This window comes from Rhamphochromis sp. 'chilingali' (genome assembly GCF_963969265.1).
Source record: "Rhamphochromis sp. 'chilingali' genome assembly, chromosome: 2".
Classification (NCBI taxonomy): Eukaryota; Metazoa; Chordata; class Actinopteri; order Cichliformes; family Cichlidae; genus Rhamphochromis; species Rhamphochromis sp. 'chilingali'.
Genome location: NC_137930.1, coordinates 19,532,872 through 19,546,990, shown reverse-complemented (window position 1 = coordinate 19,546,990; position 14,119 = coordinate 19,532,872). Strand labels below are relative to the sequence as shown.

At 39.2% G+C, this 14,119-nt stretch overlaps 2 protein-coding genes across 2 annotated transcripts; one reads left to right on the top strand and one right to left on the bottom strand.

Annotated features, from left to right (window-relative positions):
• Positions 1-623: 623 nt before the first annotated feature.
• gsdf (gonadal somatic cell derived factor) lies at positions 624-2,580 on the bottom strand (the record flags this gene model as incomplete). The annotated part of the gene is made up of 5 exons (XM_080871844.1): positions 624-773; positions 1,426-1,556; positions 1,646-1,738; positions 1,842-1,999; positions 2,471-2,580. The coding sequence occupies 5 exons, from the start codon at positions 2,578-2,580 to the stop codon at positions 624-626; spliced, it is 642 nt and encodes a 213-aa protein (XP_080727970.1).
• A 1,831-nt stretch (positions 2,581-4,411) lies between these two features.
• Positions 4,412-14,066, top strand: ppef2b (protein phosphatase with EF-hand domain 2b; the record flags this gene model as incomplete). The annotated part of the gene is made up of 19 exons (XM_080874902.1): positions 4,412-4,425; positions 8,329-8,369; positions 8,730-8,800; positions 8,889-8,906; positions 9,126-9,253; positions 9,736-9,790; positions 9,970-10,145; positions 10,233-10,347; positions 10,947-10,993; positions 11,085-11,251; positions 11,431-11,467; positions 11,799-11,948; positions 12,060-12,410; positions 12,489-12,674; positions 12,752-12,894; positions 13,102-13,208; positions 13,324-13,487; positions 13,591-13,678; positions 13,882-14,066. Exons 3-19 carry the CDS (start codon positions 8,749-8,751, stop codon positions 14,064-14,066), a joined length of 2,169 nt encoding a protein of 722 aa, XP_080731028.1. The 5' UTR covers positions 4,412-4,425; positions 8,329-8,369; positions 8,730-8,748.
• Between the last annotated feature and the right edge of the window lie 53 nt (positions 14,067-14,119).

Sequence of the window (14,119 nt, the reverse complement as noted above, 5' to 3'; positions counted from 1 at the left end):
TTTGGGTTTGTGGGCCAAAATTGTTTTTCTTTTTCCTCAGTTGAAACATGAAAATATAGAGTATAACCAATGGAAAGTCATGCCCATGTCCCAGAGAAATTAATAGATTGCTAAATTTATCTTGTGAGCATGAAACATAATCTGTGAAGATGACATATCAGAGACGATCTGCTTTAAGAGTAGAGCCTGATCCTCTTGTGAGAGGGTCTGGCTCAAGTCTTACATTTCTTCAGGGAACATTTCTTCTCAGTAATAGTTAACAGCTATTAATAGTAGCCTGTCCACATGAGATTTATTTAAAGACAGACTGTGAGGATTTACCATACATGTGTTGGCTGGAGCTTTCTTTGGTTCAACGTTTACAGACAAAGACATAAAGATTGTGTAATTACTGTTAAATCAGTTGAACAATAATTGTCCAGCTTTCCAAAACTCCTGTTTTAATGGAAAGCCCAGACTTGCTTTGGTTTCTGGAGCCAGTGCTGAATGCACTTTCTATTTTAAAAGGGAAAGACAACCTACAAAAGCAGCGTTTGTATGAGAACAGAATTGTGGATATGATTTTTTGTTCTTTTTATGTGTGTATAAAAGCCAAACGGTTCATACCACACACTCAAGACAGCCTACTCCTTGCCAGGATCCTCAGAGTTGCCCAGCCCACAGCCACAGCTGCGGGTCAGCTGCATGGAGGAAATGACAATGGTGCTGGATTCATCCATATAGACAATGGGCACCACTTCATGGGAGATGGGCTGACAGCATGGCACCTGGTCCTGGGAAAAGATAAAGAGAGCAGGAATCAGACACGGTGCATATTTTCATGATTATAGAGCTGACGCTTAAGCATTTTAAAAATTGTATTGTTGTCATATTTCAGTGAAAAAAACCCCCCCATAAACATTTAGAGTGTGCAGGACTTGCTCTGCTCCACACCAAATAAAGCAAGGTGTCAAGAAATGATTTACATTTTTATTTTGTTTAAATAGAAATGATTTAAACAAAATAACAAACACTTCAGCTTCTAGTTTTGATTTTTATTTACTGTTCTGTTTCCACAATACTCTCCTGCTGTCACGCTTTTTCTGGTCGATGAACTTTGTGGAATGCCTTGGCTTGTTTTTGGTCAAGTTCATTTATGTTGGCAGGAAGAAGAAGTACACGTGCTTATCTACATGCAGCTGTTTCGCCTCCAGAGCACACCAAGGTAAGATACGTGCTGTTCTTAGGCAGCATAGTAGAAAATAACAAAGTACATCATAAATCTAAGCATCGTGCTGTTCCCACACACCTCTGAGAATTTCCTATGCCAGGTTTTGTTTTTTGGGGGACTAAAGCACAACATATAAATATCTATGGATGTAAATGTGAGTCAAAAACATATAAATCAGTGAATTATTCTCTTGTAATAATGTCTTTGTTAACTAACTGTGTGTTGGCATCCTGGATATTTACTTGGGATGGTGGGCATTGCACAGTGGTCATGGCAGAGTTGCAGGTTGCGCATTGAACATAGGTAAGACTCAAGGGCTGGATCACCCAGCTGTCCCAGCCCAGATCTGGGAAATTAAACACTTGATTACTGTACTGAAAAATGCTGCATACCAGTATTATTGTTACACATAAATAACAATGTATTGTTACACACCTTTCATAAAGATCTCTGAGGCAATGGAGCAACAGTTCAGGCTCGCTCTGTTTTGATTATCAGCTGATGCAGAGTAGCCTGGGACTGCTGGGGCTGGAAGGAGATACAGAGGCACTGTAAGACTTTAGAGTTGACTGCCACTAAGCGCTAGGTTGAGGGTGGTACATTTTTCTGTGTATCTTTTGATTTCACATACTTGCAGTATGCTTGGCTGTGTGAGAAATGATGCTGAAGGTTCGGTTCCACTGCTCTCTGACACTGTCCAGTGCACCGGCAGGTAGCTGCGGCTCAGTCTGCAAGTTCAGAACCCCAAGGAGGTTCTTTTTGATGGACTGCCATGACTCACCTTGGCACCTGAACATCACGTACAATGTTGTGTTGGAAAAAAATAAAAGAAAGTAATCTTTGTTGTTTTTACAGCATTAAAAGAAAAAGTAGTTGGTTTCTAGATACCCTCAAATACCCTCGTGGACTAGTGGTTTGCAGATGTTTGGCTGAAGTGAGACAAGTGTGATTGATTTCATTACTGTAGCTTGAACAGAACAGTCTGTTATGTCTCTGTGCAGCTCTCCCTGAAAACCATTTGGGCAACATGACCCTGAATCACACACTGAATTTACTATTTAACCCATGTGACCTCACCGCATGTGCATCAGCACACAGCTCACTCTGATTTCTGAACAATAGAGAAAGATTTCCTTGAAACATTCCCAAAACATAATTAAAACATCATACAAATAGATGGCTGTACTAACAAAAACTACATAGGCATGCAAAATTGTGGTGTGGTTATTGCAGAGGTTCTGATTTGGTATTGATACTGACCTGTGACCTAAGACAGCAGCTTCAGGTTCTTTCCTGGATGGATCCAAGACAAATGCCATCATCATGGAAGAGCCCAAAAGCATTGTCATGACAATGAATGCAAAGGCCATCGTGGATGAACACGTAAGACTGGCTGCAGACAAAGGCTGCGGTTGGTTTCGAACGTCTGGTCGGAGGAGGAGATAGGAGCGACAAAACTGGGATGCTGCGCTGGGTATTGTTTGTCAGGGTCTGGGAACCACGGTTTTTATCTGCTTGTACCCCAACGTGGCCTTGAGATAGTTAACACTGTAGACTTTTCCCCTGTTCTGTGTGAAAGAATAAATGAACGAAGATTAATGGGTGGAGAAAGAGAGGTCACAAATGCAGGCAAAAAAAAACTTAGGAACAAGAGGTACACATATGTTGTAAAAAACATGTACTCATGTTATAGTATGCCTGCCTGGGCACAACACTTTGACAAAAAGTTTGAATTTATATTTAAAGTTGTTGTTTCTATTATTATTACTTATGTATTTTTGCTATTTCCATAGGTGAAGGAAAATTATGAACACGTCTCGATGTAATGCAGTCCATTAAACATCCTGACTAAATGACCTTATCAGTGAAATACCTAATGTAACAAGAGGCACTCTGAGACTGTCCTTCACCAAGGCAGCTCACTCTGAGGGCAGTATTGCATTTATATAATTACTTAGTTTTCTTTGTTTGTTAAAACATACTTTAAGCAGTTTGTAGTGCACTGAAACTCCTGTAAGGGTTGCGTGACAGATGTTTCATTTGATTATACAAACATTATATCACAATAGGTAATGAATAATAGGCACTGATTTTTAAAAAAACTGGAAAAGAATAACTTGAGCTTATTATATAAAAACTACTATATTTCTAACTAACTAGGCAGTTATTTATCTTTCTCTGTACAATACTTTCATTAAAGTCTTAATGCACTTTGCAGTCAACTTGAAAGAAAGTAAGTAAAATTAAAAAAGGAAAATTTGAGATCAGGCATCATGATATTTAGATGCAAACTATAATGTGATGTCATATCCTGAATGTTGCAAAAAAAAAACAAAGGCAGCAGAATTTTAAGCACAATTTTATGAAAGTTTTTTGACCTTGAAGAAGAGATCAGAGGTCCAAAGTGGCGTCATACTTGGAATATCCATATATCATTTCCTATATGTTGTCAGTACAAACAAACTGAAGTAGAAAACAGTTTTAAATAGCTCTATATTCCATTAATATAACTTTTAAAATGTGACATGATCTTTTAAATTTTAATACTTTCTACACAATATATTAGGTTATAAAGGTTTAGTAAATTTTTTACCTTGAAGATCGGGATGGCTGTAAGTCAGATTTTAATTAATAGTTAATCAGGCCCCAGTCTGCACCCCTATAATGTTTTATCACAATTCATTCAAAAGGCATTTTATATTGTAAGGTAAAGAACCTACAATAATAGTGAGAAACCCCCAACAATCAAATGATCCTCTTTGAGCAAGCACTTGGAAACAGTGGGTAGGAAAACCTCCCTTTTAACAGGAAGAAAGCTCTGTAACAACCAGACTCATAGAGGGGTAACGGCAACAGTCGGGGTGAGGGAAGACAGACAGGACAAAAGTATGTGGAAGAGAGTCAGAGATAAATAGTGACTACTCATTAAATGCAGAATGGTGCGTAAGCACCAAGTTAGTGAAAAGGGTGAGTAAAGAAGAAACACTCAGTGCATGATGGGAAGCCCCCAGCAGGCTAGGCTATTGCAGCATCACTCAGGGAGGATTCAGGATCACCCCAACTCCAGCTCTACATTTATAAAAAAGGAAAGGTTTAAGCCTAATTATAAAAGTAGAGGTGTCTGTCTTCCGAATACAAACTGAGAACTAGTCCCAAAGCTTGAAAGCTAAAGGCTCTGCTTCCCATTCTGCTTTTAAATATCCTAGGAAACACAGGTAAGCCTGCAGTCTGAGTGAAGTGCTCCTTTAGGGTGACGTGTATGATCATTATTATTCAGATAAGATGGGGGCTGATGATTTAAGACCTTGTATGTGAGGAGAAGCATTTTAAATTGAATTCTGAATTTAACAGGGAACCGATGAAGAGAAGCCAATATGGGAGAAATATGCTCTCCATTTCCAGTACAATAATACAGTTACTGCATCATTTTGGATCAAATGATGGCTTTTCGGGGAGTTTTGAGGACAGCCTGAAAATAATATATTACAAAAGCAGATAATAAAAGTAATAAATGCATGAAGTCGTTTTTAAGCACCATTCAGGATGTTTCCAATTTTAGAGATATTGCACAAATGCAAGAAAGCGGTCCTACATGTTTGTTTAATATGTTCACTGAACGACATCCTGGTCAAAAATTACTCCATGATTATTCACAGTGTGATTGGAGGCCAAGATAATGACATCCAGAGTAAGTCTCTGGTTGGATGTCATTTTTCTAAGAATTTCAGGGGTGGGTACAATAACCTTTCATTTGAATTTAGAAACTAAAAATAGACGTCATCCCAATCTTTATGTCTTTAAGACATTCCTGCAGTTTAACTGTTGTGTGTGTTTATCTGGAACTCCATAACTAACATTTGTGTGTGAAGAAGATGCCTCATTTACATAAACAAACGGGAGTCTATTTGATAGATATGCTTCAAACCACTACTCTGCAGTAACTTTAATTCCCAAGGCATGCTCTTATGTCTGTAATAAAATAGTTTGGTCATCAGTATCAACTGCTGCACTGAAGTCTAGTAGGACAGTACCAGAAATAAGTAATGCCCGAGGCCATAAGATCACTTGTAACCTTTCCTGACACTGTTTCTGTACTGTGATGAGGTTCAAAACCTGACTAAAACTCTTTGAATAAACCATTTATATCATATATGTGGGGGTTTTTTTGCACTACACATTTGGGTTTGAACAGTGAAAGACGGCAACGGATGACCCATTGACAGACCCCAGTTTATAATCATGGGAAAAATACAGTTGGTTTCAACAAACTGCAACAAACTAGCATTTATTTCTGCATATGGGTGATTATCAGTTTGTATCACACCTCACATTTTCGGGCATCACATGAAAGGTGGAAATCTCCCCAGATAAACAAAAAAACTATATTATTTCTCTGCAGCTGTTTTTCAAGGACAGGATCCTGAGGGAAGAAATGTAATACAAAGCAACAATGATTGCTGCAGGTGATGTTAATATCTGAAAAAAAAAAACCTTTCACAGTTCTGTGGGTCATGCGAGGCCACAGACTTGTATGGAATGGCAGCTACAAGTTCTGCGTCCTTAGCTGACCTCCGTCTCTTCAGATTCCTCAACTAACAACTAAATTTGCAGCAGCCAAACTTTCTCATGAGGCCAAATTGGTTCTCTTATCTGCAGCCTGCGGATACCAAACAAGAATTCTTCCACGCTGCCAAAGGAATTCATGCTGCAAGCTGTTGCTTGCAATACTTTCCTTTGGAGGTGATATAACAAGTCTGTCTTTCACCTTAGATAAAGACCTGCACAAAGTTAAATGACTGTCTGTTCAATATATTTACATGTATGTATGCATGTAAATATCTATGTATTATATGGAAAAGAAATATGTGTTTTTACCTCAGTTCACAGTTTTGGAAAATATTATACATTCACTCAGGGTTGTACTACCAGAAAGATACCCCTTCTCTATTCTTCAGTATCTTGTACTATTTTTTTCTTAAATTTAATTTCAAAATAGAAAGTCATATTGTGATCAAAATAATGTGATAAGCTTACAGAATATAGTATTTTAATTTGTTGGGGCAAATTGACACAATGTTACCAAAGGTCTGTGAACATAATTTATTTAAACACTTATTTTTTGAAAAGGTTTAATTATGAACATATTGTAGGTCTACTTTGCTTATGTAAAAGTACAAATACTTCTGTCAGAATGTAACTGCTTCATATTATTACAATAATATTTTATAGCCTTTTAAACCCACATAATTCACATATGGAAAATAGTCTTGCGTAAGATGCTGTATGGGTCTCAACAACACTGCAAAGATCTTAACCTCAGGTCTTAAATTTTCCATGAATCAGCCTCTCAGGGCTGGAATGCTTTAATTTGTATATTGTTACCACATGCAAAAACACACACACACACACAAACACACACACACGCACACACACAAAACATAGTTATGTAATGCTATTCTATATAAATCTGTTAATGTCATCCAACCCTTTGGAAACCCCAAACCAGTAATTAAATATAAACATGTGCAAACAAGTACTTTCTGTGCAGATGAAGTCTGATGTAGTGCTTTTTTTTTTTTTTAAAGAAAATCTGTAATATGAACAACTTCAGACTGAAAATACACGAGAAGCATTTTTGTATGCTAGTTTTTACATTCAGCTTACTTGAATGATTTTAATCCAGTGGTATCTGGCATGGAGATCAGACTCATCAAATGGTCACAGGACACTTTTGAGACATCAAGAGGCGAATTAATGAGAAGGAAGCCAAAAGACAGAGAAAAGTGATTTTACACGACACGCGCAGTTTTTTGGGGTGTAGAAGACTGTATATAAAAGATGGACATAGCCATTTTTGGTTTTTGGGTGGTGAATAGTCATGGAGCTCCAGTCCTCCTGTGGGTCTCTGCCATTTCTCTCTCTCCCCCTTTGCTTTCTCTCTTTTGTGTGCTTGTTGCTCTGTGTGTGGGTGTTGTAACAGTTGCTGTTGTAACGCAGTGTATTGCCACATGGCGGCGCATCCAGTCTCGTGCCTGGTGTGTCACCCCCTTTTTGTTCTTCTTTGTAACATCTCTCAGTAATGGATTTTTCCGTGTGTTCGCGGACTAGTGTGCTCTGTAGTTGCCCTTGTTTTAGCCTTCAACCATTTAGTCAACCATTTCCCCAAAGTGTGAGTAATAAGTCCAGCGCACTGATGGTGGGCGTGTGTGTGTCACTGTGGGATTCTCCAGCTTTAGACAGCTTGCAGCTATGTATGAATGAGAGTCCTTGAGTAGCAGACGTCTCCCACCACTTCCTCGTCGTAGAAAGTCACAGCACCAACAGGTGCTGCTGGCTGGGATCACACAGAGACTTTATACACGGACAAACGTTTAGAAGCAGACATCACAGACGACTTTCTTGAGGACGCTGAAAACAAGCTGAGTTCAATGAACAATTTTCATTGGTGCTTAACAGGGCACGGGAGGTGTGGCAGCATTTAACACAGCAAGACGGGGAAACTTCAGTGGTAGCATTTTAATAAAGACAAATATTAGTACAGTAAACTGTATCAAAACGCAACAACATGTGAAGTGCATTGCAGGTGGCACTTAATAAAGGTGCAACAATGTTATGCAATCCAATAGTCTTGCTGCCAGTCATACTATGAAGCACCTGAGAGACATTAATAGTGTTACAAAACTAAAAATTAAAAAACGTTTTCTTTCAGGGTGAGAGGCCTGGAAACACTGAGGTGTGAGCAAAAACTTACTGAAGGAACAGAAAGAGAGCAAATTAGAGTACATGCTGTGCTGTACTTGTAACTTCATTCATGAATAAATCTGTATTTACTGCAGCTAAGCCTCCTTTCAAAACACTTGCTGCCCTTTATTAGAGCTGTCATCTGTTTATTCAGCGCAGATGCCAGCTGTAGTAAGGTTTAATCCTAATCCACTTGCATCTTGTTTTGTTTAAGCAATCGCAGGAGCCTGTCTGAGACACTTGCTGGTGTGTTGTTGTGATGACTGGGGTGCTGTAGCTGTGGAGAGAGGACGTGCGGTTTCCCATGCTGCTACACAAGGGAAACAAAATAGTCATAAAGTTATAACCTATACTTTTTTCCTTTTACTTTTTACAAGGTGTAAGAGAGGAGGTAATGAACGGAAGGGGACGTGGCCAGGTAAGTTATTAATGTTCAGTGTGGGCTTTTGTTTGGATTTTGCTGTATATTCTTCATTTTTATATTAATATTAAATGCCAAGGTTCTTATTCTGTTAATGGTTAACATCATGAATTCAGTCATTTTAAGGAATAATTTGTTTTTCCAAGTTATTTACATTTACGTTACTTGTGTTGTGAATGCTATTTTGGATTTATTGGGAACATTTCATAAATCAAGTGTCAGTTAAACTGTAAAAATAAGTATAGCATGTTATTTTGTATCTAGAGATCTATTATTGCACTATTCCCAGGTTGCAAAACACAAGCTCAGAAATTTCAGACTTCTGCGTGAAAGTATCTTTGTCTTTGTTTCTGACAGTGACAACAGCAAAGAGGTCATGGGCTGTGGCCTGAGAAAATCAGAAGTACAGCAGAAGAAATGTGACAGAGGTGCAGCTACTTTCCAATTTTTTTCTTCTTTAAAGAAATGCTTTTTTGAAATTGTAAAACTACAACTCAGTGTCTTCTCCCATTTTAGTGAGCCTCTCAGTCCCAGGTAAGTTTATTTACTTCATCAGCTGTACCTTTCATAGTGTATAGTTCAAACTATTCTCTGGAAAAATTCTCAGTAAGTTTAACTTTTGTAAATGTAACCCCACTTTTATGCATGCGGTAAAGCTGCCACTGGTAAGTGTTTCAACCTGGATCTGACTAAGAGTGTAAAAGTACTGGTAATGGAAGATGAGTGCTTTGTTGTTTCTCTCCAAATCTTCAGCAATCAGAGCGGCTCTGTTGATTCAGCGCTGGTATCGGCAGTATGTTGCCCGGCTGGAGATCAGACGCAGGTGCACGTGGAACATCTTCCAGTCTATTGAATATGCAGGACAGCAAGATCAGATCAAGGTGAGCTCACGCAATTAATGTAAGTCGGTGTCATATATGCATTATGAAAGTAATTTTTAGCCATCTTCCGGTGTTTTATAATGTTGGTCATGCAATTTTCTGGTAGAGACTGGAATACCTGCACAGCTAGTGGATGTATTGCCCGTTTTGGATAGCATCACTATGAAGCTGACATATTTGCTTTAACTATAAGACAGGTCATCACATCGCTTTCTACTATTGAATTTAATACAGACACTAATTGTCTGCCATGCTATTTTTATTTTCACTTTTCTTTTAGCCATAGGTCATAATTTTAATGTGTCCTATACTTTGATATATGAATAACAGACATCTGAAAACATGACATCAGTATCAGCTAACTATGATACCTGCACTGACAAGGGGTCCGGTGTCCACTCTGCTTAAGCACAGTTTTACCGGACTAGTTGTATGATTTCACAAACTGTCATTTTTATGGTTACTTTTTTCACTTCCTGCAGCTGTACAGTTTTTTTGGCTTCTTGATGGACCACTTCACCCCAGCCAGCAGTGAAAGTAAGACAGTGACTCTTATCACACACAGTTTCATTCGCGGTATTATAGGTTTCATTAGATTACAGGCAGTGAGCTAATCCGAGCTCACCCAGCCTGCTCCCTGCTGAGAAGCACGAAAGTAGCTTTTCCTCACTGCACTGATCCACGTCCGTTTCTTTTCTCCTCTGTCTCTAATGAAGGAAATCTAATTTCTCACATCTTTCGTGAGAACGAAATCTGCCGTGATGTAGAATGGGAAAGATATTTTTGCTACAAGAGCATAGATGTACCAGACAGCTACACGGGGCCCCACTTGACCTTCCCCATGACGTTCTGCGGAGTGTCAAAGCTTGTCGAGGCTTTTAAGCACAAGCAAGTAGGTACAGTGGAGGCAGATATAGTCTTTTTTTGCCTTATTCTTCCACACTCGGATTATTCATACATGATTTCTTTCCCCCAGTAGCAGCTCCATGCACGATATGTTCTGCAGATTCTTGGGGAGACTTGGAGACTTCTAAGAATTCTTCCAAACATCAGTCATCTTTCCTCCTGTCACACCAAGGAGATTACAATATGTGGTACACAACAGGCCTTTCCTAGATTTGATCCCCAAACTGTGCCTTTTTTATTTCCTACTATTTGAGCATGCACCCAGCTATGGAGGACTGAAACCGTCAAAATCAAAATCAAGAATAATACATACTAAGTATTATTTGTTATTATTGGTTTTACTTTTCAGTTCCATTTATTTTTCCATGTTATTTTATTTTTTATTTAATTAATTACTTACCTATTTGCTTTGTTGTTACCGGTATTGTCTTTTTTTGCACAATGAAACAAAAAATAAATGTGACGTGACTTTCTGCAACAAATTAAACAAATAAATATGCCCTGGGAAGAAATATAAAAAAATGTGTAACAAAATAAAATAAAATGGGAAAGTAAGACAAATTGTGAAATTATTTGATGGATAAATTATTATGGTGGCAAACACCTACAGATATATTGATTTATGTAACGCTTTATAAATAATTAAACCTCATATTTATAGTTTGTATTGTTTTTGTTGATATGATCATTACCACATGATTTATTTGATCATTTTTGTCAGTTTCAGTCTACTGTAGTCACAGCAGTCATATGATGAAATAAACAGGTTTTCTGTTTTCTTTTCCAGGAGACCTCCATGGGCAGCTAGAAGATCTGCTATTGATATTCTATAAAGTAGGCTAGGCTACACAATCCACACATTTCAAACAGGCTTGCCACTCCTAGATGTTCAATTTGATCAAACTTTCCTCTTAAAACTGTCCAGAATGGTTTGCCATCTACTGAGAAACCGTATGTGTTCAATGGGGACTTTGTGGATCGTGGCAAAAACTCCTTGGAGATTCTGCTCATCCTGTTTGGGTTCCTGCTAGTCTACCCCAATGATGTTCATTTAAACAGAGGGAACCATGAGGACCACATTGTTAACCTAAGGTAAGCCAGTCTTCAGAACTCTTCCTTCTCTCAATCTCGCTCTCATTTTTTCTTTCTGTTGTTTTGTTTTACATCTTCAGTCAGAATGCAGTCATAGTCTAGCTTAAAGAAATCATTTTTATATCGATCCAACATGTGATGTGTTTACTAATTTTGTCATTCATTGTGTGTTTTCCCAGATATGGCTTTACTAAAGAAGTTTTGGGAAAATATAGGGTAAGGCTTAAACTTACTTTAATATTAGCATTCAGTTTGACACCCAAACAGTAAACAAATAAACAAATAATATTAAAAAAAAACCTAAATGCATAAAAATACATTAGAATGTACAATATTAAAAAGAAAGAATTTTCAAGTATTTTTTTAAACATGCATTGAATTTTACTGTTTTTACATCTGTAAAAAAAGTTACTGCCAGAAAAAAATTACCTTAGGAGTGAATATTTGTCTATATCTATGTTTGTGTTAGCCCTGCAGAAGAGGATGGATTATGATAATAATGACCGTGACTATATACAAGGTATGATAAAGATGACTTGATCTGCAGGTGCACGGCAAGAAGATCCTTAAGCTTCTCCAAAAGATCTTCAGCTGGCTACCTCTGGCTACTGTGATTGATCACAAGGTGCTGATTGCGCATGGAGGGATCTCTGACACAACAGACCTGAACGTAATAGCCAGAGTGGACAGACACAAAGTAAGAACGACCTTTCACTTTCAGTTCGTTGTGTTTTAATTTGAATTTTGTTCTAAGAAAACAGAAATGTCTGCATACTTCATCTGTGTTTTGTTTTTTCAACATGCACAGTATGCGTCAACCCTCAGACCTCCAAAGATGACTAAGCTAGCCGTGAACGGCAGCAACAGCCAGACAACGAACAGAAGGAACGGAGACGCCGGCGTTCCAGTGGACTTTCGACGTCGGGTGCGATCTCTGACTCACCACAGCTCAACCCCACCTCAAGGCCTCCCACGACGTTCACTGCATAACCTCCACACCAGCCATCAGCACATGAACTGGTCCGTGGATGACGAGCTGAAGAAAAGACGTAGGTTGGCTGGGTTTGACCAGTCGTATGGAGAAAGGAAGAAGCCAGACTCTGACTCAGACCCAGAGTGTGAAGAAGGAACAGAGACCTACGAGCACGAGTGGGAACAAGTAAGTGGTAGTGAGGATCGTCAAACATAGACCAATTCTTCAGAGTGCTCATACAGTTCATTGATACCCTCTGTCCAGATGGTAGACCTGTTGTGGAGTGATCCTATGCCCCAAAATGGCTGCATTCCCAATGAAGTGAGAGGGGGAGGCTGCTACTGGGGCCCAGATGTCACGGAGGAGGTTCTCGGAAGACACAACCTGCAGCTCCTCATCCGCTCCCATGAATGCAAACAGGATGGCTATGAGTTCTGCCACAACCGCAGGGTGAGCACATAAAGCACAGGTTTCTGAGTGACAGAAGAAACCTTTATTTTTCCCATCATCTCTTGTCTTGTATCCAGGTACTAACAATTTTTTCGGCTTCAAATTACTACGAGGTGGGCAGCAATAGAGGAGCCTATATAAGAATGGGAGCTGATCTGGTCCCTCACTTTGTTCAGTATCAGGCAAGCAGGACTTGCAGAGAGCTCACACTGAGACAAAGGTAAAGGAGCACAGAGAAATAGTCAAGCATTATTTTAACATTAACAATTCAAAGAGTTTTTCATGAGATTTTCTGACAAAAAGTTCTTTTGAGTTGGAAGAAAAGTGGAAAATCAAGTGAAAACCTTTGCTGAAGATGGCTGTACACATTGTTTTAATAAATATGAAATCCCTGAGGATTTTCTTTTCCTTCTTGGCTTTTCGGCAGTGTTGGCTGGACGGAGAGATCAGCTCTACAAGCTCTGAGGCAACAGCTGTTCGTACACAAGTCAGATCTCATCAGTGCCTTCCGAGAGTTTGATCCTAACAACACAGGTTAGCTGTAACTGCTTTACACTAAATAGCATTCAGAATTTTCAGAACATAAAACACATCATAACGGCAGCATATGAGAGTGTGAGGGCTCGTCATTCTTCCCATCTTTTCGTAGGGATAATCTCTCCAAGTCACTGGGCAAGTGCCACAGAGAGCGTGCTGAAGCTGGGTTTGCCTTGGAGAGTGCTGCGCCCACAGCTTGTAAGCAGCACCAAGAATGGTATGGTGGACTACCAGGAGTGGATGAAGGAGCTCTCCATCACTGAGCCCAAACTAGAGGTGACTCATTTGTTCTTAACTTACTTCCCTTCTGCTCAGAGCTGTAAAACCATGAAAAATGTATGGCACCCCAAAATACAAAACATGCATCTTGTCCTGACAGATATCAGATACCAGCCTACTGGAGACGATGTACAAAAACCACTCCAACCTGGAAACTATCTTTCGGATCATAGACACAGATCACTCAGGTTAGTTAACAACCAAACTCTCAGTTTTAGTGTTTATAAGCAGTGTTGGACCCATGTCCTACTACTCAGCTTGACTGTTTTTTTTTTATATGCTCTGTTATTTCTGTGAATGGGTGAAAGACCTTCTGAGATCACCTCCAAGGTCACCAACACAATATAGCACAGGTTTGTGAATTTTCCTCTCGCTCCACATCCCCCTAAAGGTTTGATCTCTTACGAGGAATTTCGCCAAACCTGGAAACTCCTGAGCTCTCATCTCAAGACAGAGATCAGTGATGATGTCATTGCAAACCTGGCCCAGAGCATCGATTTTAACAAGGACGGAAGCATCGATATTAATGAGTTCATGGAGGCTTTCCGTCTGGTGGACCTCTCTGCACATTCCTGAGAGGATGGACCGGGAGCTGGAGCTGCACCAGCTGAAATGCTGGAAGGGCTGTG